A 17,545-nucleotide genomic window follows, 5' to 3' on the forward strand; every position below is an offset into this window, starting at 1 on the left:
GAGAGGAGCAGGAGAGGAGGGACAGGGAGCAGGAGAGGAGGGACAGGGAGAGGAGCAGGAGAGGAGGGACAGGGAGAGGAGCAGGAGAGGAGGGACAAGGAGCAGGAACAGATGTGCAGGGAAGAAGAGGGAGAGATGAACATGAGTGAACCTGACCAGTACTGGTGATGTCAGCAGCTGTGAAGGAGCGGCTGGTTTCTTACCTTCCCTCTTTTGTATTTAATTATCCTTTGTCATTTTAAATGCGACAAATTGCAATTCAAACAATAACTATTATATTATACATCCCAGATGATCAGCTGATCTAGTCTACATCCCCGATGATCTAGTCTACATCCCCGATGATCAGCTGATCTAGTCTACATCCCAGATGATCAGCTGATCTAGTCTACATCCCAGATGATCAGCTGATCTAGTCTACATCCCAGATGATCAGCTGATCTAGTCTACATCCCCGATGATCAGCTGATCTAGTCTACATCCCCGATGATCAGCTGATCTAGTCTACATCCCCGATGATCAGCTGATCTAGTCTACATCCCAGATGATCAGCTGATCTAGTCTACATCCCCGATGATCAGCTGATCTAGTCTACATCCCCGAGGATCAGCTGATCTAGTCTACATCCCCGATGATCAGCTGATCTAGTCTACATCCCCGATGATCAGCTGATCTAGTCTACATCCCCGATGATCAGCTGATCTAGTCTACATCCCAGCTGATCAGCTGATTCTAGTCTACATCCCAGCTGATCAGCTGATCTAGTCTACATCCCAGATGATCAGCTGATCTAGTCTACATCCCCGATGATCAGCTGATCTAGTCTACATCCCAGATGATCAGCTGATCTAGTCTACATCCCCGATGATCAGCTGATCTAGTCTACATCCCAGATGATCAGCTGATCTAGCCTACATCCCAGATGATCAGCTGATCTAGTCTACATCCCCGATGATCAGCTGATCTAGCCTACATCCCCGATGATCAGCTGATCTAGCCTACATCCCAGCTGATCTAGTCTACATCCCCGATGATCAGCTGATCTAGCCTACATCCCAGGTGATCAGCTGATCTAGTCTACATCCCCGATGATCAGCTGATCTAGCCTACATCCCAGGTGATCAGCTGATCTAGTCTACATCCCCGATGATCAGCTGATCTAGCCTACATCCCAGCTGATCAGCTGATCTAGCCTACATCCCAGCTGATCAGCTGATCTAGTCTACATCCCAGCTGATCTAGTCTACATCCCCGATGATCAGCTGATCTAGTCTACATCCCCGATGATCAGCTGATCTAGTCTACATCCCCGATGATCAGCTGATCTAGTCTACATCCCCGATGATCAGCTGATCTAGTCTACATCCCCGATGATCAGCTGATCTAGTCTACATCCCCGAGGATCAGCTGATCTAGTCTACATCCCCGATGATCAGCTGATCTAGTCTACATCCCCGATGATCAGCTGATCTAGTCTACATCCCCGATGATCAGCTGATCTAGTCTACATCCCCGATGATCAGCTGATTCTAGTCTACATCCCCGATGATCAGCTGATCTAGTCTACATCCCCGATGATCAGCTGATCTAGTCTACATCCCCGATGATCAGCTGATCTAGTCTACATCCCAGCTGATCTAGTCTACATCCCCGATGATCAGCTGATCTAGTCTACATCCCAGCTGATCTAGTCTACATCCCCGATGATCAGCTGATCTAGCCTACATCCCAGCTGATCTAGTCTACATCCCCGATGATCAGCGGATCTAGTCTACATCCCCGATGATCAGCTGATCTAGTCTACATCCCAGCTGATCTAGTCTACATCCCCGATGATCAGCTGATCTAGTCTACATCCCCGAGGATCAGCTGATCTAGTCTACATCCCTGATGATCAGCTGATCTAGCCTACATCCCCGATGATCAGCTGATCTAGTCTACATCCCCGATGATCAGCTGATCTAGTCTACATCCCCGATGATCAGCTGATCTAGTCTACATCCCCGATGATCAGCTGATCTAGTCTACATCCCCGACGATCAGCTGATCTAGCCTACATCCCAGCTGATCTAGTCTACATCCCAGATGATCAGCTGATCTAGTCTACATCCCCGATGATCAGCTGATCTAGCCTACATCCCTGATGATCAGCTGATCTAGCCTACATCCCAGCTGATCTAGCCTACATCCCCGATGATCAGCTGATCTAGTCTACATCCCCAATGATCAGCTGATCTAGTCTACATCCCCGATGATCAGCTGATCTAGCCTACATCCCAGCTGATCTAGCCTACATCCCCGATGATCAGCTGATCTAGTCTACATCCCCGATGATCAGCTGATCTAGTCTACATCCCCGATGATCAGCTGATCTAGTCTACATCCCCGATGATCAGCTGATCTAGTCTACATCCCCGATGATCAGCTGATCTAGTCTACATCCCCGATGATCAGCTGATCTAGCCTACATCCCAGCTGATCTAGTCTACATCCCCGATGATCAGCTGATCTAGTCTACATCCCAGATGATCAGCTGATCTAGTCTACATCCCCGATGATCAGCTGATCTAGTCTACATCCCAGATGATCAGCTGATCTAGTCTACATCCCCGATGATCAGCTGATCTAGTCTACATCCCAGATGATCAGCTGATCTAGCCTACATCCCAGCTGATCTAGTCTACATCCCAGATGATCAGCTGATCTAGTCTACATCCCCGATGATCAGCTGATCTAGTCTACATCCCCGATGATCAGCTGATCTAGCCTACATCCCAGCTGATCTAGTCTACATCCCAGATGATCAGCTGATCTAGCCTACATCCCAGCTGATCTAGTCTACATCCCAGATGATCAGCTGATCTAGTCTACATCCCCGCTGATCTAGTCTACATCCCAGATGATCAGCTGATCTAGCCTACATCCCAGCTGATCTAGTCTACATCCCAGATGATCAGCTGATCTAGCCTACATCCCAGCTGATCTAGCCTACATCCCCGATGATCAGCTGATCTAGTCTACATCCCCGCTGATCTAGCCTACATCCCCGATGATCAGCTGATCTAGTCTACATCCCCGATGATCAGCTGATCTAGTCTACATCCCCGATGATCAGCTGATCTAGTCTACATCCCAGATGATCAGCTGATCTAGCCTACATCCCCGCTGATCTAGTCTACATCCCAGATGATCAGCTGATCTAGTCTACATCCCCGATGATCAGCTGATCTAGTCTACATCCCAGAGGATCAGCTGATCTAGTCTACATCCCAGCTGATCTAGCCTACATCCCCGATGATCTAGTCTACATCCCAGATGATCAGTTGATCTAGTCTACATCCCCGATGATCAGCTGATCTAGTCTACATCCCCGATGATCAGCTGATCTAGCCTACATCCCCGCTGATCTAGTCTACATCCCAGCTGATCTAGTCTACATCCCCGATGATCAGCTGATCTAGTCTACATCCCAGCTGATCTAGCCTACATCCCAGCTGATCTAGTCTACATCCCAGCTGATCTAGTCTACATCCCCCGATGATCAGCTGATCTAGTCTACATCCCAGCTGATCTAGCCTACATCCCAGCCGATCTAGTCTACATCCCAGCTGATCTAGTCTACATCCCCGATGATCAGCTGATCTAGCCTACATCCCAGCTGATCTAGTCTACATCCCAGCTGATCTAGCCTACATCCCTGATGATCAGCTGATCTAGCCTACATCCCTGATGATCAGCTGATCTAGCCTACATCCCTGATGATCAGCTGATCTAGTCTACATCCCCGATGATCAGCTGATCTAGTCTACATCCCCGATGATCAGCTGATCTAGCCTACATCCCAGCTGATCTAGTCTACATCCCAGATGATCAGCTGATCTAGCCTACATCCCAGCTGATCTAGTCTACATCCCAGATGATCAGCTGATCTAGTCTACATCCCCGCTGATCTAGTCTACATCCCAGATGATCAGCTGATCTAGCCTACATCCCAGCTGATCTAGTCTACATCCCAGATGATCAGCTGATCTAGCCTACATCCCAGCTGATCTAGCCTACATCCCCGATGATCAGCTGATCTAGTCTACATCCCCGCTGATCTAGCCTACATCCCCGATGATCAGCTGATCTAGTCTACATCCCCGATGATCAGCTGATCTAGTCTACATCCCCGATGATCAGCTGATCTAGTCTACATCCCAGATGATCAGCTGATCTAGCCTACATCCCCGCTGATCTAGTCTACATCCCCGATGATCAGCTGATCTAGTCTACATCCCCGATGATCAGCTGATCTAGTCTACATCCCCGATGATCAGCTGATCTAGTCTACATCCCAGCTGATCAGCTGATTCTAGTCTACATCCCAGCTGATCAGCTGATCTAGTCTACATCCCAGATGATCAGCTGATCTAGTCTACATCCCAGCTGATCTAGCCTACATCCCAGATGATCAGCTGATCTAGTCTACATCCCAGCTGATCTAGCCTACATCCCAGATGATCAGCTGATCTAGTCTACATCCCAGCTGATCTAGCCTACATCCCAGCTGATCTAGCCTACATCCCAGATGATCAGCTGATCTAGTCTACATCCCAGATGATCAGCTGATCTAGTCTACATCCCAGCGGATCTAGCCTACATCCCAGCTGATCTAGCCTACATCCCAGATGATCAGCTGATCTAGTCTACATCCCAGCTGATCTAGCCTACATCCCAGCTGATCTAGCCTACATCCCAGCTGATCAGCTGATCTAGCCTACATCCCAGCTGATCTAGCCTACATCCCAGCTGATCTAGTCTACATCCCAGATGATCAGCTGATCTAGTCTACATCCCAGCTGATCTAGCCTACATCCCCGATGATCAGCTGATCTAGTCTACATCCCAGCTGATCAGCTGATCTAGTCTACATCCCAGATGATCAGCTGATCTAGTCTACATCCCAGCTGATCAGCTGATCTAGTCTACATCCCAGCTGATCTAGCCTACATCCCAGATGATCAGCTGATCTAGTCTACATCCCAGCTGATCTAGCCTACATCCCAGATGATCAGCTGATCTAGTCTACATCCCAGATGATCAGCTGATCTAGTCTACATCCCAGCTGATCTAGCCTACATCCCAGCTGATCTAGCCTACATCCCAGATGATCAGCTGATCTAGTCTACATCCCAGATGATCAGCTGATCTAGCCTACATCCCAGCTGATCTAGCCTACATCCCAGCTGATCTAGCCTACATCCCAGCTGATCAGCTGATCTAGCCTACATCCCAGCTGATCTAGCCTACATCCCAGCTGATCTAGTCTACATCCCAGCTGATCTAGTCTACATCCCAGCTGATCTAGCCTACATCCCAGCTGATCAGCTGATCTAGCCTACATCCCAGCTGATCAGCTGATCTAGCCTACATCCCAGCTGATCTAGTCTACATCCCAGCTGATCAGCTGATCTAGCCTACATCCCAGCTGATCAGCTGATCTAGCCTACATCCCAGCTGATCTAGTCTACATCCCAGCTGATCTAGTCTACATCCCAGCTGATCTAGTCTACATCCCAGCTGATCTAGTCTACATCCCAGCTGATCTAGTCTACATCCCAGCTGATCTAGTCTACATCCCCGATGATCAGCTGATCTAGCCTACATCCCCGATGATCAGCTGATCTAGCCTACATCCCCGATGATCAGCTGATCTAGCCTACATCCCAGCTGATCTAGTCTACATCCCCGATGATCAGCTGATCTAGCCTACATCCCAGCTGATCAGCTGATCTAGCCTACATCCCAGCTGATCAGCTGATCTAGCCTACATCCCAGCTGATCAGCTGATCTAGCCTACATCCCCGATGATCTAGCCTACATCCCTGATGATCAGCTGATCTAGCCTACATCCCAGCTGATCAGCTGATCTAGCCTACATCCCAGCTGATCAGCTGATCTAGCCTACATCCCCGATGATCTAGCCAACATCCCTGATGATCAGCTGATCTAGTCTACATCCCAGCTGATCTAGCCTACATCCCAGCTGATCTAGCCTACATCCCAGATGATCAGCTGATCTAGCCTACATCACAAGAAAATGGCTACATAAAAAAAAGGTGAATTTGGCTATAGAAGCAGTAGAAATGGAATGAGGTTTAATTTTTGGGAATGCTGTTGAATGGAATGAGGTTTAATTTTTGGGAATGCTGTTGAATGGAATGAGGTTTAATTTTTGGGAATGCTGTTGAATGGAATGAGGTTTAATTTTGGGGAATGCTGTTGAATGGAATGAGGTTTAATTTTTGGGAATGCTGTTGAATGGAATGAGGTTTAATTTTGGGGAATGCTGTTGAATGGAATGAGGTTTAATTTTGGGGAATGCTGTTGAATGGAATGAGGTTTAATTTTTGGGAATGCTGTTGAATGGAATGAGGTTTAATTTTTGGGAATGCTGTTGAATGGAATGAGGTTTAATTTTTGGGAATGCTGTTGAATGGAATGAGGTTTAATTTTTGGGAATGCTGTTGAATGGAATGAGGTTTAATTTTTGGGAATGCTGTTGAATGGAATGAGGTTTAATTTTTGGGAATGCTGTTGAATGGAATGAGGTTTAATTTTTGGGAATGCTGTTGAATGGAATGAGGTTTAATTTTTGGGAATGCTGTTGAATGGAATGAGGTTTAATTTTTGGGAATGCTGTTGAATGGAATGAGGTTTAATTTTGGGAATGCTGTTGAATGGAATGAGGTTTAATTTTTGGGAATGCTGTTGAATGGAATGAGGTTTAATTTTTGGGAATGCTGTTGAATGGAATGAGGTTTAATTTTTGGGAATGCTGTTGAATGGAATGAGGTTTAATTTTTGGGAATGCTGTTGAATGGAATGAGGTTTAATTTTGGGAATGCTGTTGAATGGAATGAGGTTTAATTTTTGCGAATGCTGTTGAATGGAATGAGGTTTAATGTTTGGGAATGGTGTTGAATGGAATGAGGTTTAATTTTGGGGATGCTGTTGAATGGAATGAGGTTTAATTTTGGGAATGCTGTTGAATGGAATGAGGTTTAATTTTGGGGAATGCTGTTGAATGGAATGAGGTTTAATTTTTGGGAATGCTGTTGAATGGAATGAGGTTTAATTTTGGGTATGCTGTTGAATGGAATGAGGTTTAATTTTTGCGAATGCTGTTGAATGGAATGAGGTTTAATTTTTGGGAATGCTGTTGAATGGAATGAGGTTTAATTTTTGGGAATGCTGTTGAATGGAATGAGGTTTAATTTTTGGGAATGCTGTTGAATGGAATGAGGTTTCATTTTTGGGAATGCTGTTGAATGGAATGACGGTATAGTATTTATATGTTTATCAGCTGCCCCACCAAAGGTCTGTGCACGGCCCCGGTGTGGTCGTCATTCCTACCTGCACGAGGTCCAGTACCACCACTGGCTGCAGGACCCCTCTGTAGTGTTCCAGTAAGGCGTGTTCTGGTAAACCAGGCCGGGTCATGATGTGGTAGAGGACAGCGTCCAGCATGCCTTTACACACCGGCCTGTTCAGACTGCCGTCCACGATACGCCACGGACGACTGACGAACGACACGTCACACACGCCGCCGCTGTCGTCCTCTTCCTCTCGCAGACCGCTAGCGTCACCATCCTCTTCCTCACGCAGACCGCTAGCTTCACCATCCTCTTCCTCACGCAGACCGCTAGCTTCACCATCCTCTTCCTCGCGCAGACCGCTAGCTTCACCATCCTCTTCCTCAGCTAGAGATGAAAATGGCTTCTCGCCGTCGCCCACTGAGGAAAATAAAAAACACAATGAAACACACCGGTGAACAGATCGGGGGTCAGCTGTAGTCTGGGTAACGGGGTCAGCTGTAGTCTGGGTAACGGGGTCAGCTGTAGTCTGGTTAACGGGGTCAGCTGTAGTCTGGTTAACAGGGTCAGCTGTAGTCTGGTTAACGGGGTCAGCTGTAGTCTGGTTAACGGGGTCAGCTGTAGTCTCAGTGGTCTGGTTAACAGGGTCAGCTGTAGTCTGGTTAACGGGGTCAGCTGTAGTCTGGTTAACGGGGTCAGCTGTAGTCTGGTTAACGGGGTCAGCTGTAGTCTGGTTAACGGGGTCAGCTGTAGTCTGGTTAACGGGGTCAGCTGTAGTCTGGTTAACGGGGTCAGCTGTAGTCTGGTTAACGGGGTCAGCTGTAGTCTGGTTAACGGGGTCAGCTGTAGTCTCAGTGGTCTGGTTAACAGGGTCAGCTGTAGTCTGGTTAACGGGGTCAGCTGTAGTCTGGTTAATGGGGTCAGCTGTAGTCTGGTTAACGGGGTCAGCTGTAGTCTGGTTAACGGGGTCAGCTGTAGTCTCAGTGGTCTGGTTAATGGGGTCAGCTGTAGTCTGGTTAACGGGGGTCAGCTGTAGTCTGGTCAACGGGGTCAGCTGTAGTCTGGTTAACGGGGTCAGCGCTGTAGTCTGGTTAACGGGGTCAGCGCTGTAGTCTGGTTAACGGGGGTCAGCTGTAGTCTGGTTAACGGGGTCAGCTGTAGTCTGGTTAACGGGGTCAGCTGTAGTCTGGTTAACGGGGTCAGCTGTAGTCTGGTTAACGGGGTCAGCTGTAGTCTGGTTAACGGGGTCAGCTGTAGTCTGGTTAACGGGGTCAGCTGTAGTCTGGTTAACGTGGTCAGCTGTAGTCTGGTTAACGGGGGTCAGCTGTAGTCTGGTTAACGGGGTCAGCTGTAGTCTGGTTAACGGGGTCAGCTGTAGTCTGGTTAACGGGTCAGCTGTAGTCTGGTTTAACGGGGTCAGCTGTAGTCTGGTTAACAGGGTCAGCTCTAGTCTGGTTAACGGGGTCAGCTGTAGTCTCCTTGGTCTGGTTAACAGGGTCAGCTGTAGTCTGGTTAACGGGGTCAGCTGTAGTCTCAGTGGTCTGGTTAACAAGGTCATCTGTAGTCTCAGTGGTCTGGTTAACGGGGTCAGCTGTAGTCTCAGTGGTCTGGTTAACGGGTCAGCTGTAGTCTGGTTAACGGGGTCAGCTGTAGTCTGGTTAACGGGGTCAGATGTAGTCTGGTTAACGGGGTCAGCTGTAGTCTGGGTAACGGGGTCAGCTGCAGTCTGGGTAACGGGGTCAGCTGCAGTCTGGGTAACGGGGTCAGCTGCAGTCTGGGTAACGGGGTCAGCTGTAGTCTGGTTAACGGGGTCAGCTGTAGTCTGGTTAACGGGGTCAGCTGTAGTCTGGTTAACAGGGTCAGCTGTAGTCTGGTTAACGTGGTCAGCTGTAGTCTGAAGTTAACGGGGGTCAGCTGTAGTCTGGGTAACGGGGTCAGCTGTAGTCTGGGTAACGGGGTCAGCTGTAGTCTGGGTAACGTGGTCAGCTGTAGTCTGGTTAACGTGGTCAGCTGTAGCCTGAAGTTAACGGGGTCAGCTGTAGTCTGGTTAACGGGGTCAGCTGTAGTCTGGTTAACGGGGTCAGCTGTAGTCTGGTTAACGGGGTCAGCTGTAGTCTGGTTTAACGGGGTCAGCTGTAGTCTGGTTAACAGGGTCAGCTGTAGTCTGGTTAACGGGGTCAGCTGTAGTCTCATTGGTCTGGTTAACAGGGTCAGCTGTAGTCTGGTTAACGGGGTCAGCTGTAGTCTCAGTGGTCTGGTTAACAAGGTCATCTGTAGTCTCAGTGGTCTGGTTAACGGGGTCAGCTGTAGTCTCAGTGGTCTGGTTAACGGGGTCAGCTGTAGTCTGGTTAACGGGGTCAGCTGTAGTCTGGTTAACGGGTCAGATGTAGTCTGGTTAACGGGGTCAGCTGTAGTCTGGGTAACGGGGTCAGCTGCAGTCTGGGTAACGGGTCAGCTGCAGTCTGGGTAACGGGGTCAGCTGTAGTCTGGTTAACGGGGTCAGCTGTAGTCTGGTTAACGGGTCAGCTGTAGTCTGGTTAACGGGGTCAGCTGTAGTCTGGTTAACAGGGTTAGCTGTAGTCTGGTTAACGGGGTCAGCTGTAGTCTGGTTAACGGGGTCAGCTGTAGCTGTAGTCTGGTTAACGGGGTCAGCTGTAGTCTGGTTAACGGGGTCAGCTGTAGTCTGGTTAACGGGGTCAGCTGTAGTCTGGTTAACGGGGTCAGCTGTAGTCTGGTTAACGGGGGTCAGCTGTAGTCTGGTTAACGGGGTCAGCTGTAGTCTGGTTAACGGGGGTCAGCTGTAGTCTGGTTAACGGGGTCAGCTGTAGTCTGGTTAATGGGGTCAGCTGTAGTCTCAGTGGTCTGGTTAACGGGGTCAGCTGCAGTCTGGTTAACGGGGTCAGCTGTAGTCTGGTTAACAGTGTCAGCTGTAGTCTGGTTAACAGGGTCAGCTGTAGTCTGGTTAACGTGGTCAGCTGTAGTCTGAAGTTAACGGGGTCAGCTGTAGTCTGAAGTTAACGGGGTCAGCTGTAGTCTGGTTAACAGGGTCAGCTGTAGTCTGGTTAACGGGGTCAGCTGTAGTCTGGTTAACGGGGTCAGCTGTAGTCTGGTTAACGGGGTCAGCTGTAGTCTGGTTAACGTGGTCAGCTGTAGTCTGGTTAACGTGGTCAGCTGTAGTCTGAAGTTAACGGGGTCAGCTGTAGTCTGAAGTTAACGGGGTCAGCTGTAGTCAGGTTAACGTGGTCAGCTGTAGTCTGAAGTTAACGGGGTCAGCTGTAGTCTGGTTAACGTGGTCAGCTGTAGTCTGGTTAACGTGGTCAGCTGTAGTCTGAAGTTAACGTGGTCAGCTGTAGTCTGGTTAACGTGGTCAGCTGTAGTCTGGTTAACGGGGTCAGCTGAAGTCTGGTTAACGGGGTCAGCTGAAGTCTGAAGTTAACGGGGGTCAGCTGTAGTCTGGTTAACGTGGTCAGCTGTAGTCTGGGTAACGGGGTCAGCTGTAGTCTGGGTAACGGGGTCAGCTGTAGTCTGGGTAACGGGTCAGCTGTAGTCTGGTTAACGTGGTCAGCTGTAGTCTGGTTAACGTGGTCAGCTGTAGTCTGGTTAACGGGGTCAGCTGAAGTCTGAAGTTAACGGGGTCAGCTGTAGTCTGGTTAACGGGGTCAGCTGTAGTCTGGTTAACGGGTCAGCTGTAGTCTGGTTAACGGGTCAGCTGTAGTCTGGTTAACGTGGTCAGCTGTAGTCTGAAGTTAACGGGGTCAGCTGAAGTCTGAAGTTAACGGGGGTCAGCTGTAGTCTGGTTAACGGGGTCAGCTGTAGTCAGGTTAACGTGGTCAGCTGTAGTCTGAAGTTAACGGGGTCAGCTGTAGTCTGGTTAACGTGGTCAGCTGTAGTCTGGTTAACGTGGTCAGCTGTAGTCTGGTTAACGTGGTCAGCTGTAGTCTGGTTAACGTGGTCAGCTGTAGTCTGGTTAACGGGGTCAGCTGTAGTCTGGTTAACGGGGTCAGCTGTAGTCTGGTTAACGGGGTCAGCTGTAGTCTGGTTAACGGGGTCAGCTGTAGTCTGGTTAACGGGGTCAGCTGTAGTCTGGTTAACGGGGTCAGCTGTAGTCTCATTGGTCTGGTTAACAGGGTCAGCTGTAGTCTGGTTAACGGGGTCAGCTGTAGTCTCAGTGGTCTGGTTAACAAGGTCATCTGTAGTCTCAGTGGTCTGGTTAACGGGGTCAGCTGTAGTCTCAGTGGTCTGGTTAACGGGGGTCAGCTGTAGTCTGGTTAACGTGGTCAGCTGTAGTCTGGTTAACGGGGTCAGATGTAGTCTGGTTAACGGGGTCAGCTGCAGTCTGGGTAACGGGGTCAGCTGCAGTCTGGTTAACGGGGGTCAGCTGCAGTCTGGGTAACGGGGTCAGCTGCAGTCTGGGTAACGGGGTCAGCTGTAGTCTGGTTAACGGGGTCAGCTGTAGTCTGGTTAACGGGGTCAGCTGTAGTCTGGTTAACGGGGTCAGCTGTAGTCTGGTTAACAGGGTTAGCTGTAGTCTGGTTAACGGGGTCAGCTGTAGTCTGGTTAACGGGGTCAGCTGTAGCTGTAGTCTGGTTAACGGGGTCAGCTGTAGTCTGGTTAACGGGGGTCAGCTGTAGTCTGGTTAACGGGGGTCAGCTGTAGTCTGGTTAACGGGGGTCAGCTGTAGTCTGGTTAACGGGGGTCAGCTGTAGTCTGGTTAACGGGGTCAGCTGTAGTCTGGTTAACGGGGTCAGCTGTAGTCTGGTTAACGGGGTCAGCTGTAGTCTGGTTAATGGGGTCAGCTGTAGTCTCAGTGGTCTGGTTAACGGGGTCAGCTGCAGTCTGGTTAACGGGGTCAGCTGTAGTCTGGTTAACAGTGTCAGCTGTAGTCTGGTTAACAGGGTCAGCTGTAGTCTGGTTAACGTGGTCAGCTGTAGTCTGAAGTTAACGGGGTCAGCTGTAGTCTGAAGTTAACGGGGTCAGCTGTAGTCTGGTTAACAGGGTCAGCTGTAGTCTGGTTAACGGGGGTCAGCTGTAGTCTGGTTAACGGGGTCAGCTGTAGTCTGGTTAACGTGGTCAGCTGTAGTCTGGTTAACGTGGTCAGCTGTAGTCTGAAGTTAACGGGGTCAGCTGTAGTCTGAAGTTAACGGGGTCAGCTGTAGTCTGGTTAACGGGTCAGCTGTAGTCTGGTTAACGTGGTCAGCTGTAGTCTGAAGTTAACGGGGTCAGCTGTAGTCTGGTTAACGTGGTCAGCTGTAGTCTGAAGTTAACGTGGTCAGCTGTAGTCTGAAGTTAACGTGGTCAGCTGTAGTCTGGTTAACGTGGTCAGCTGTAGTCTGGTTAACGGGGTCAGCTGAAGTCTGAAGTTAACGGGGTCAGCTGTAGTCTGGTTAACGTGGTCAGCTGTAGTCTGGGTAACGGGGTCAGCTGTAGTCTGGGTAACGGGGTCAGCTGTAGTCTGGTTAACGTGGTCAGCTGTAGTCTGGTTAACGTGGTCAGCTGTAGTCTGGTTAACGGGGTCAGCTGAAGTCTGAAGTTAACGGGGTCAGCTGTAGTCTGGTTAACGGGGTCAGCTGCAGTCTGGGTGACGGGGTCAGCTGTAGTCTGGTTAACGGGGTCAGCTGTAGTCTGGTTAACGGGGTCAGCTGTAGTCTGGTTAACGGGTCAGCTGTAGTCTGGTTAACAGGGTTAGCTGTAGTCTGGTTAACGGGGTCAGCTGTAGTCTGGTTAACGGGTCAGCTGTAGCTGTAGTCTGGTTAACGGGGTCAGCTGTAGTCTGGTTAACGGGGTCAGCTGTAGTCTGGTGAACGGGGTCAGCTGTAGTCTGGTTAACGGGGTCAGCTGTAGTCTGGTTAACGGGGTCAGCTGTAGTCTGGTTAACGGGGTCAGCTGTAGTCTGGTTAACGGGGGTCAGCTGTAGTCTGGTTAATGGGGTCAGCTGTAGTCTCAGTGGTCTGGTTAACGGGTCAGCTGCAGTCTGGTTAACGGGGTCAGCTGTAGTCTGGTTAACAGTGTCAGCTGTAGTCTGGTTAACAGGGTCAGCTGTAGTCTGGTTAACGTGGTCAGCTGTAGTCTGAAGTTAACGGGGTCAGCTGTAGTCTGAAGTTAACGGGGTCAGCTGTAGTCTGGTTAACAGGGTCAGCTGTAGTCTGGTTAACGGGGTCAGCTGTAGTCTGGTTAACGGGGTCAGCTATAGTCTGGTTAACGTGGTCAGCTGTAGTCTGGTTAACGTGGTCAGCTGTAGTCTGAAGTTAACGGGGTCAGCTGTAGTCTGAAGTTAACGGGGTCAGCTGTAGTCTGGTTAACGGGTCAGCTGTAGTCTGGTTAACGTGGTCAGCTGTAGTCTGAAGTTAACGGGGTCAGCTGTAGTCTGGTTAACGTGGTCAGCTGTAGTCTGGTTAACGTGGTCAGCTGTAGTCTGAAGTTAACGTGGTCAGCTGTAGTCTGGTTAACGTGGTCAGCTGTAGTCTGGTTAACGGGGTCAGCTGAAGTCTGAAGTTAACGGGGTCAGCTGTAGTCTGGTTAACGTGGTCAGCTGTAGTCTGGGTAACGGGGTCAGCTGTAGTCTGGGTAACGGGGTCAGCTGTAGTCTGGTTAACGTGGTCAGCTGTAGTCTGGTTAACGTGGTCAGCTGTAGTCTGGTTAACGGGTCAGCTGAAGTCTGAAGTTAACGGGGTCAGCTGTAGTCTGGTTAACGGGGTCAGCTGTAGTCTGGTTAACGGGGTCAGCTGTAGTCTGGTTAACGTGGTCAGCTGTAGTCTGGTTAACGGGTCAGCTGTAGTCTGGTTAACGTGGTCAGCTGTAGTCTGGTTAACGGGGTCAGCTGTAGTCTGAAGTTAACGGGGTCAGCTGAAGTCTGAAGTTAACGGGGTCAGCTGTAGTCTGGTTAACGGGGGTCAGCTGTAGTCAGGTTAACGTGGTCAGCTGTAGTCTGAAGTTAACGGGGTCAGCTGTAGTCTGGTTAACGTGGTCAGCTGTAGTCTGGTTAACGTGGTCAGCTGTAGTCTGGTTAACGTGGTCAGCTGTAGTCTGGTTAACGTGGTCAGCTGTAGTCTGGTTAACGGGTCAGCTGTAGTCTGGTTAACGTGGTCAGCTGTAGTCTGGTTAACGTGGTCAGCTGTAGTCTGGTTAACGTGGTCAGCTGTAGTCTGGTTAACGTGGTCAGCTGTAGTCTGGTTAACGTGGTCAGCTGTAGTCTGGTTAACGGGGTCAGCTGTAGTCTGGTTAACGGGGTCAGCTGTAGCCTGGTTAACGGGTCAGCTGTAGCCTGGTTAACGGGGTCAGCTGTAGCCTGGTTAACGGGGTCAGCTGTAGTCTGGTTAACGGGGTCAGCTGTAGTCTGGGTAACGGGGTCAGCTGTAGTCTGAAGTTAACGGGTCAGCTGTAGTCTGGTTAACGTGGTCAGCTGTAGTCTGGTTAACGTGGTCAGCTGTAGTCAGAAGTTAACGGGGTCAGCTGTAGTCTGGTTAACGGGTCAGCTGTAGTCTGGTTAACGGGGTCAGCTGTAGTCTGGTTAACGTGGTCAGCTGTAGTCTGGTTAACGTGGTCAGCTGTAGTCTGAAGTTAACGGGGTCAGCTGTAGTCTGGTTAACGGGGTCAGCTGTAGTCTGGTTAACGTGGTCAGCTGTAGTCTGAAGTTAACGGGGTCAGCTGTAGTCTGGTTAACGGGTCAGCTGTAGTCTGGTTAACGGGGTCAGCTGTAGTCTGAAGTTAACGGGGTCAGCTGTAGTCTGACGGGGGTCAGTTAACGGGGTCAGCTGTAGTCTGGTTAACGGGTCAGCTGAAGTCTGAAGTTAACGGGGTCAGCTGTAGTCTGGTTAACGGGGTCAGCTGTAGTCTGGTTAACGGGTCAGCTGTAGTCTGGTTAACGGGGTCAGCTGTAGTCTGGTTAACGGGTCAGCTGTAGTCTGGTTAACGTGGTCAGCTGTAGTCTGGTTAACGTGGTCAGCTGTAGTCTGGTTAACGTGGTCAGCTGTAGTCTGGTTAACGGGGTCAGCTGTAGTCTGGTTAACGTGGTCAGCTGTAGTCTGAAGTTAACGGGGTCAGCTGTAGTCTGAAGTTAACGGGGTCAGCTGTAGTCTGAAGTTAACGGGGTCAGCTGTAGTCTGGTTAACGTGGTCAGCTGTAGTCTGGTTAACGTGGTCAGCTGTAGTCTGGTTAACGGGGGTCAGCTGTAGTCTGGTTAACGGGGTCAGCTGTAGTCTGGTTAACGGGGTCAGCTGTAGTCTGGGTAACGTGGTCAGCTGTAGTCTGGTTAACGTGGTCAGCTGTAGCCTGGTTAACGTGGTCAGCTGTAGTCTGGTTAACGGGGTCAGCTGTAGTCTGGTTAACGGGGTCAGCTGTAGTCTGGTTAACGGGGTCAGCTGTAGCTGTAGTCTGGTTAACGGGGTCAGCTGTAGTCTGGTTAACGGGGTCAGCTGTAGTCTGGTTAACGGGGTCAGCTGTAGTCTGGTTAACGGGGTCAGCTGTAGTCTGGTTAACGGGTCAGCTGTAGCTGTAGTCTGGTTAACGGGGTCAGCTGTAGTCTGGTTAACGGGGTCAGCTGTAGTCTGGTTAACGGGGTCAGCTGTAGTCTGGTTAACGGGGTCAGCTGTAGTCTGGTTAACGGGGGTCAGCTGTAGTCTGGTTAACGGGGTCAGCTGTAGTCTGGTTAATGGGGTCAGCTGTAGTCTCAGTGGTCTGGTTAACGGGGTCAGCTGTAGTCTGGTTAACGGGGTCAGCTGTAGTCTGGTTAACGTGGTCAGCTGTAGTCTGGTTAACGGGGTCAGCTGTAGTCTGGTTAACGGGGTCAGCTGTAGCCTGGTTAACGGGGTCAGCTGTAGCCTGGTTAACGGGGTCAGCTGTAGTCTGGTTAACGGGGTCAGCTGTAGTCTGGGTAACGGGTCAGCTGTAGTCTGAAGTTAACGGGGTCAGCTGTAGTCTGGTTAACGTGGTCAGCTGTAGTCTGGTTAACGTGGTCAGCTGTAGTCTGGTTAACGTGGTCAGCTGTAGTCTGAAGTTAACGGGGTCAGCTGTAGTCTGAAGTTAACAGGGGTCAGCTGTAGTCTGGTTAACGTGGTCAGCTGTAGTCTGGTTAACGGGGTCAGCTGTAGTCTGAAGTTAACGGGGTCAGCTGTAGTCTGGTTAACGTGGTCAGCTGTAGTCTGGTTAACGGGGTCAGCTGTAGTCTGAAGTTAACGGGGGTCAGCTGTAGTCTGGTTAACGGGGTCAGCTGTAGTCTGGTTAACGTGGTCAGCTGTAGTCTGGTTAACGTGGTCAGCTGTAGTCTGGTTAACGTGGTCAGCTGTAGTCTGGTTAACGTGGTCAGCTGTAGTCTGAAGTTAACGGGGTCAGCTGTAGTCTGAAGTTAACGGGGGTCAGCTGTAGTCTGAAGTTAACGGGGTCAGCTGTAGTCTGGTTAACGTGGTCAGCTGTAGTCTGGTTAACGGGGTCAGCTGTAGTCTGAAGTTAACGGGGTCAGCTGTAGTCTGGTTAACGGGGTCAGCTGTAGTCTGGTTAACGGGGTCAGCTGTAGTCTGAAGTTAACGGGAGTCAGCTGTAGTCTGGTTAGCGGGGTCAGCTGTAGTCTGGTTAACGGGGTCAACTGTAGTCTGGTTAACGTGGTCAGCTGTAGTCTGGTTAACGTGGTCAGCTGTAGTCTGGTTAACGTGGTCAGCTGTAGTCTGGTTAACGTGGTCAGCTGTAGTCTGAAGTTAACGGGGTCAGCTGTAGTCTGGTTAACGGGTCAGCTGTAGTCTGGTTAACGTGGTCAGCTGTAGTCTGGGTAACGGGGTCAGCTGTAGTCTGGTTAACGTGGTCAGCTGTAGTCTGGGTAATGGGGTCAGCTGTAGTCTGGGTAACGGGGTCAGCTGTAGTCTGGTTAACGGGGTCAGCTGTAGTCTGGTTAACGTGGTCAGCTGTAGTCTGAAGTTAACGGGGTCAGCTGTAGTCTGAAGTTAACGGGGTCAGCTGTAGTCTGGTTAACGTGGTCAGCTGTAGTCTGGTTAACGGGGTCAGCTGTAGTCTGAAGTTAACGGGGGTCAGCTGTAGTCTGGTTAACGGGGTCAGCTGTAGTCTGGTTAACGGGGTCAGCTGTAGTCTGAAGTTAACGGGGTCAGCTGTAGTCTGGTTAGCGGGGTCAGCTGTAGTCTGGTTAACGGGGTCAACTGTAGTCTGGTTAACGTGGTCAGCTGTAGTCTGGTTAACGTGGTCAG

The 17,545-nt window shown here is 50.2% G+C and overlaps 1 protein-coding gene and 1 long non-coding RNA gene across 9 annotated transcripts in view; one reads left to right on the forward strand and one right to left on the reverse strand.

Annotated features, from left to right (window-relative positions):
- The first annotated feature begins 5,997 nt into the window (after positions 1 to 5,997).
- LOC127917085 (uncharacterized) lies at positions 5,998 to 7,299 on the forward strand. 8 transcript variants are annotated; one of them, XR_008096919.1, is made up of 5 exons: positions 5,998 to 6,243; positions 6,384 to 6,698; positions 6,733 to 6,872; positions 7,080 to 7,114; positions 7,184 to 7,283. It is a non-coding gene; the product is annotated as an uncharacterized LOC127917085 (long non-coding RNA). The 8 variants fall into 8 exon arrangements; XR_008096920.1 differs by lacking the exon at positions 7,080 to 7,114 and having other exon boundaries at positions 6,733 to 6,837; positions 7,184 to 7,299; XR_008096923.1 differs by lacking the exon at positions 7,080 to 7,114 and having other exon boundaries at positions 6,733 to 6,802; positions 7,184 to 7,299.
- Positions 7,300 to 7,344: 45 nt separating this feature from the next.
- Positions 7,345 to 17,545, reverse strand: part of LOC127917084 (general transcription factor 3C polypeptide 1-like) — a 98,230-nt gene continuing 88,029 nt past the window's right edge. The window contains exon 30 of the mRNA XM_052500463.1: positions 7,345 to 7,778. Coding sequence (XP_052356423.1) covers positions 7,345 to 7,778 — 434 coding nt within the window. The remainder of the gene's footprint in view (positions 7,779 to 17,545) is intronic.

This window comes from Oncorhynchus keta, unplaced genomic scaffold, assembly GCF_023373465.1.
Source record: "Oncorhynchus keta strain PuntledgeMale-10-30-2019 unplaced genomic scaffold, Oket_V2 Un_contig_10664_pilon_pilon, whole genome shotgun sequence".
NCBI classification, from domain to species: domain Eukaryota; kingdom Metazoa; phylum Chordata; class Actinopteri; order Salmoniformes; family Salmonidae; genus Oncorhynchus; species Oncorhynchus keta.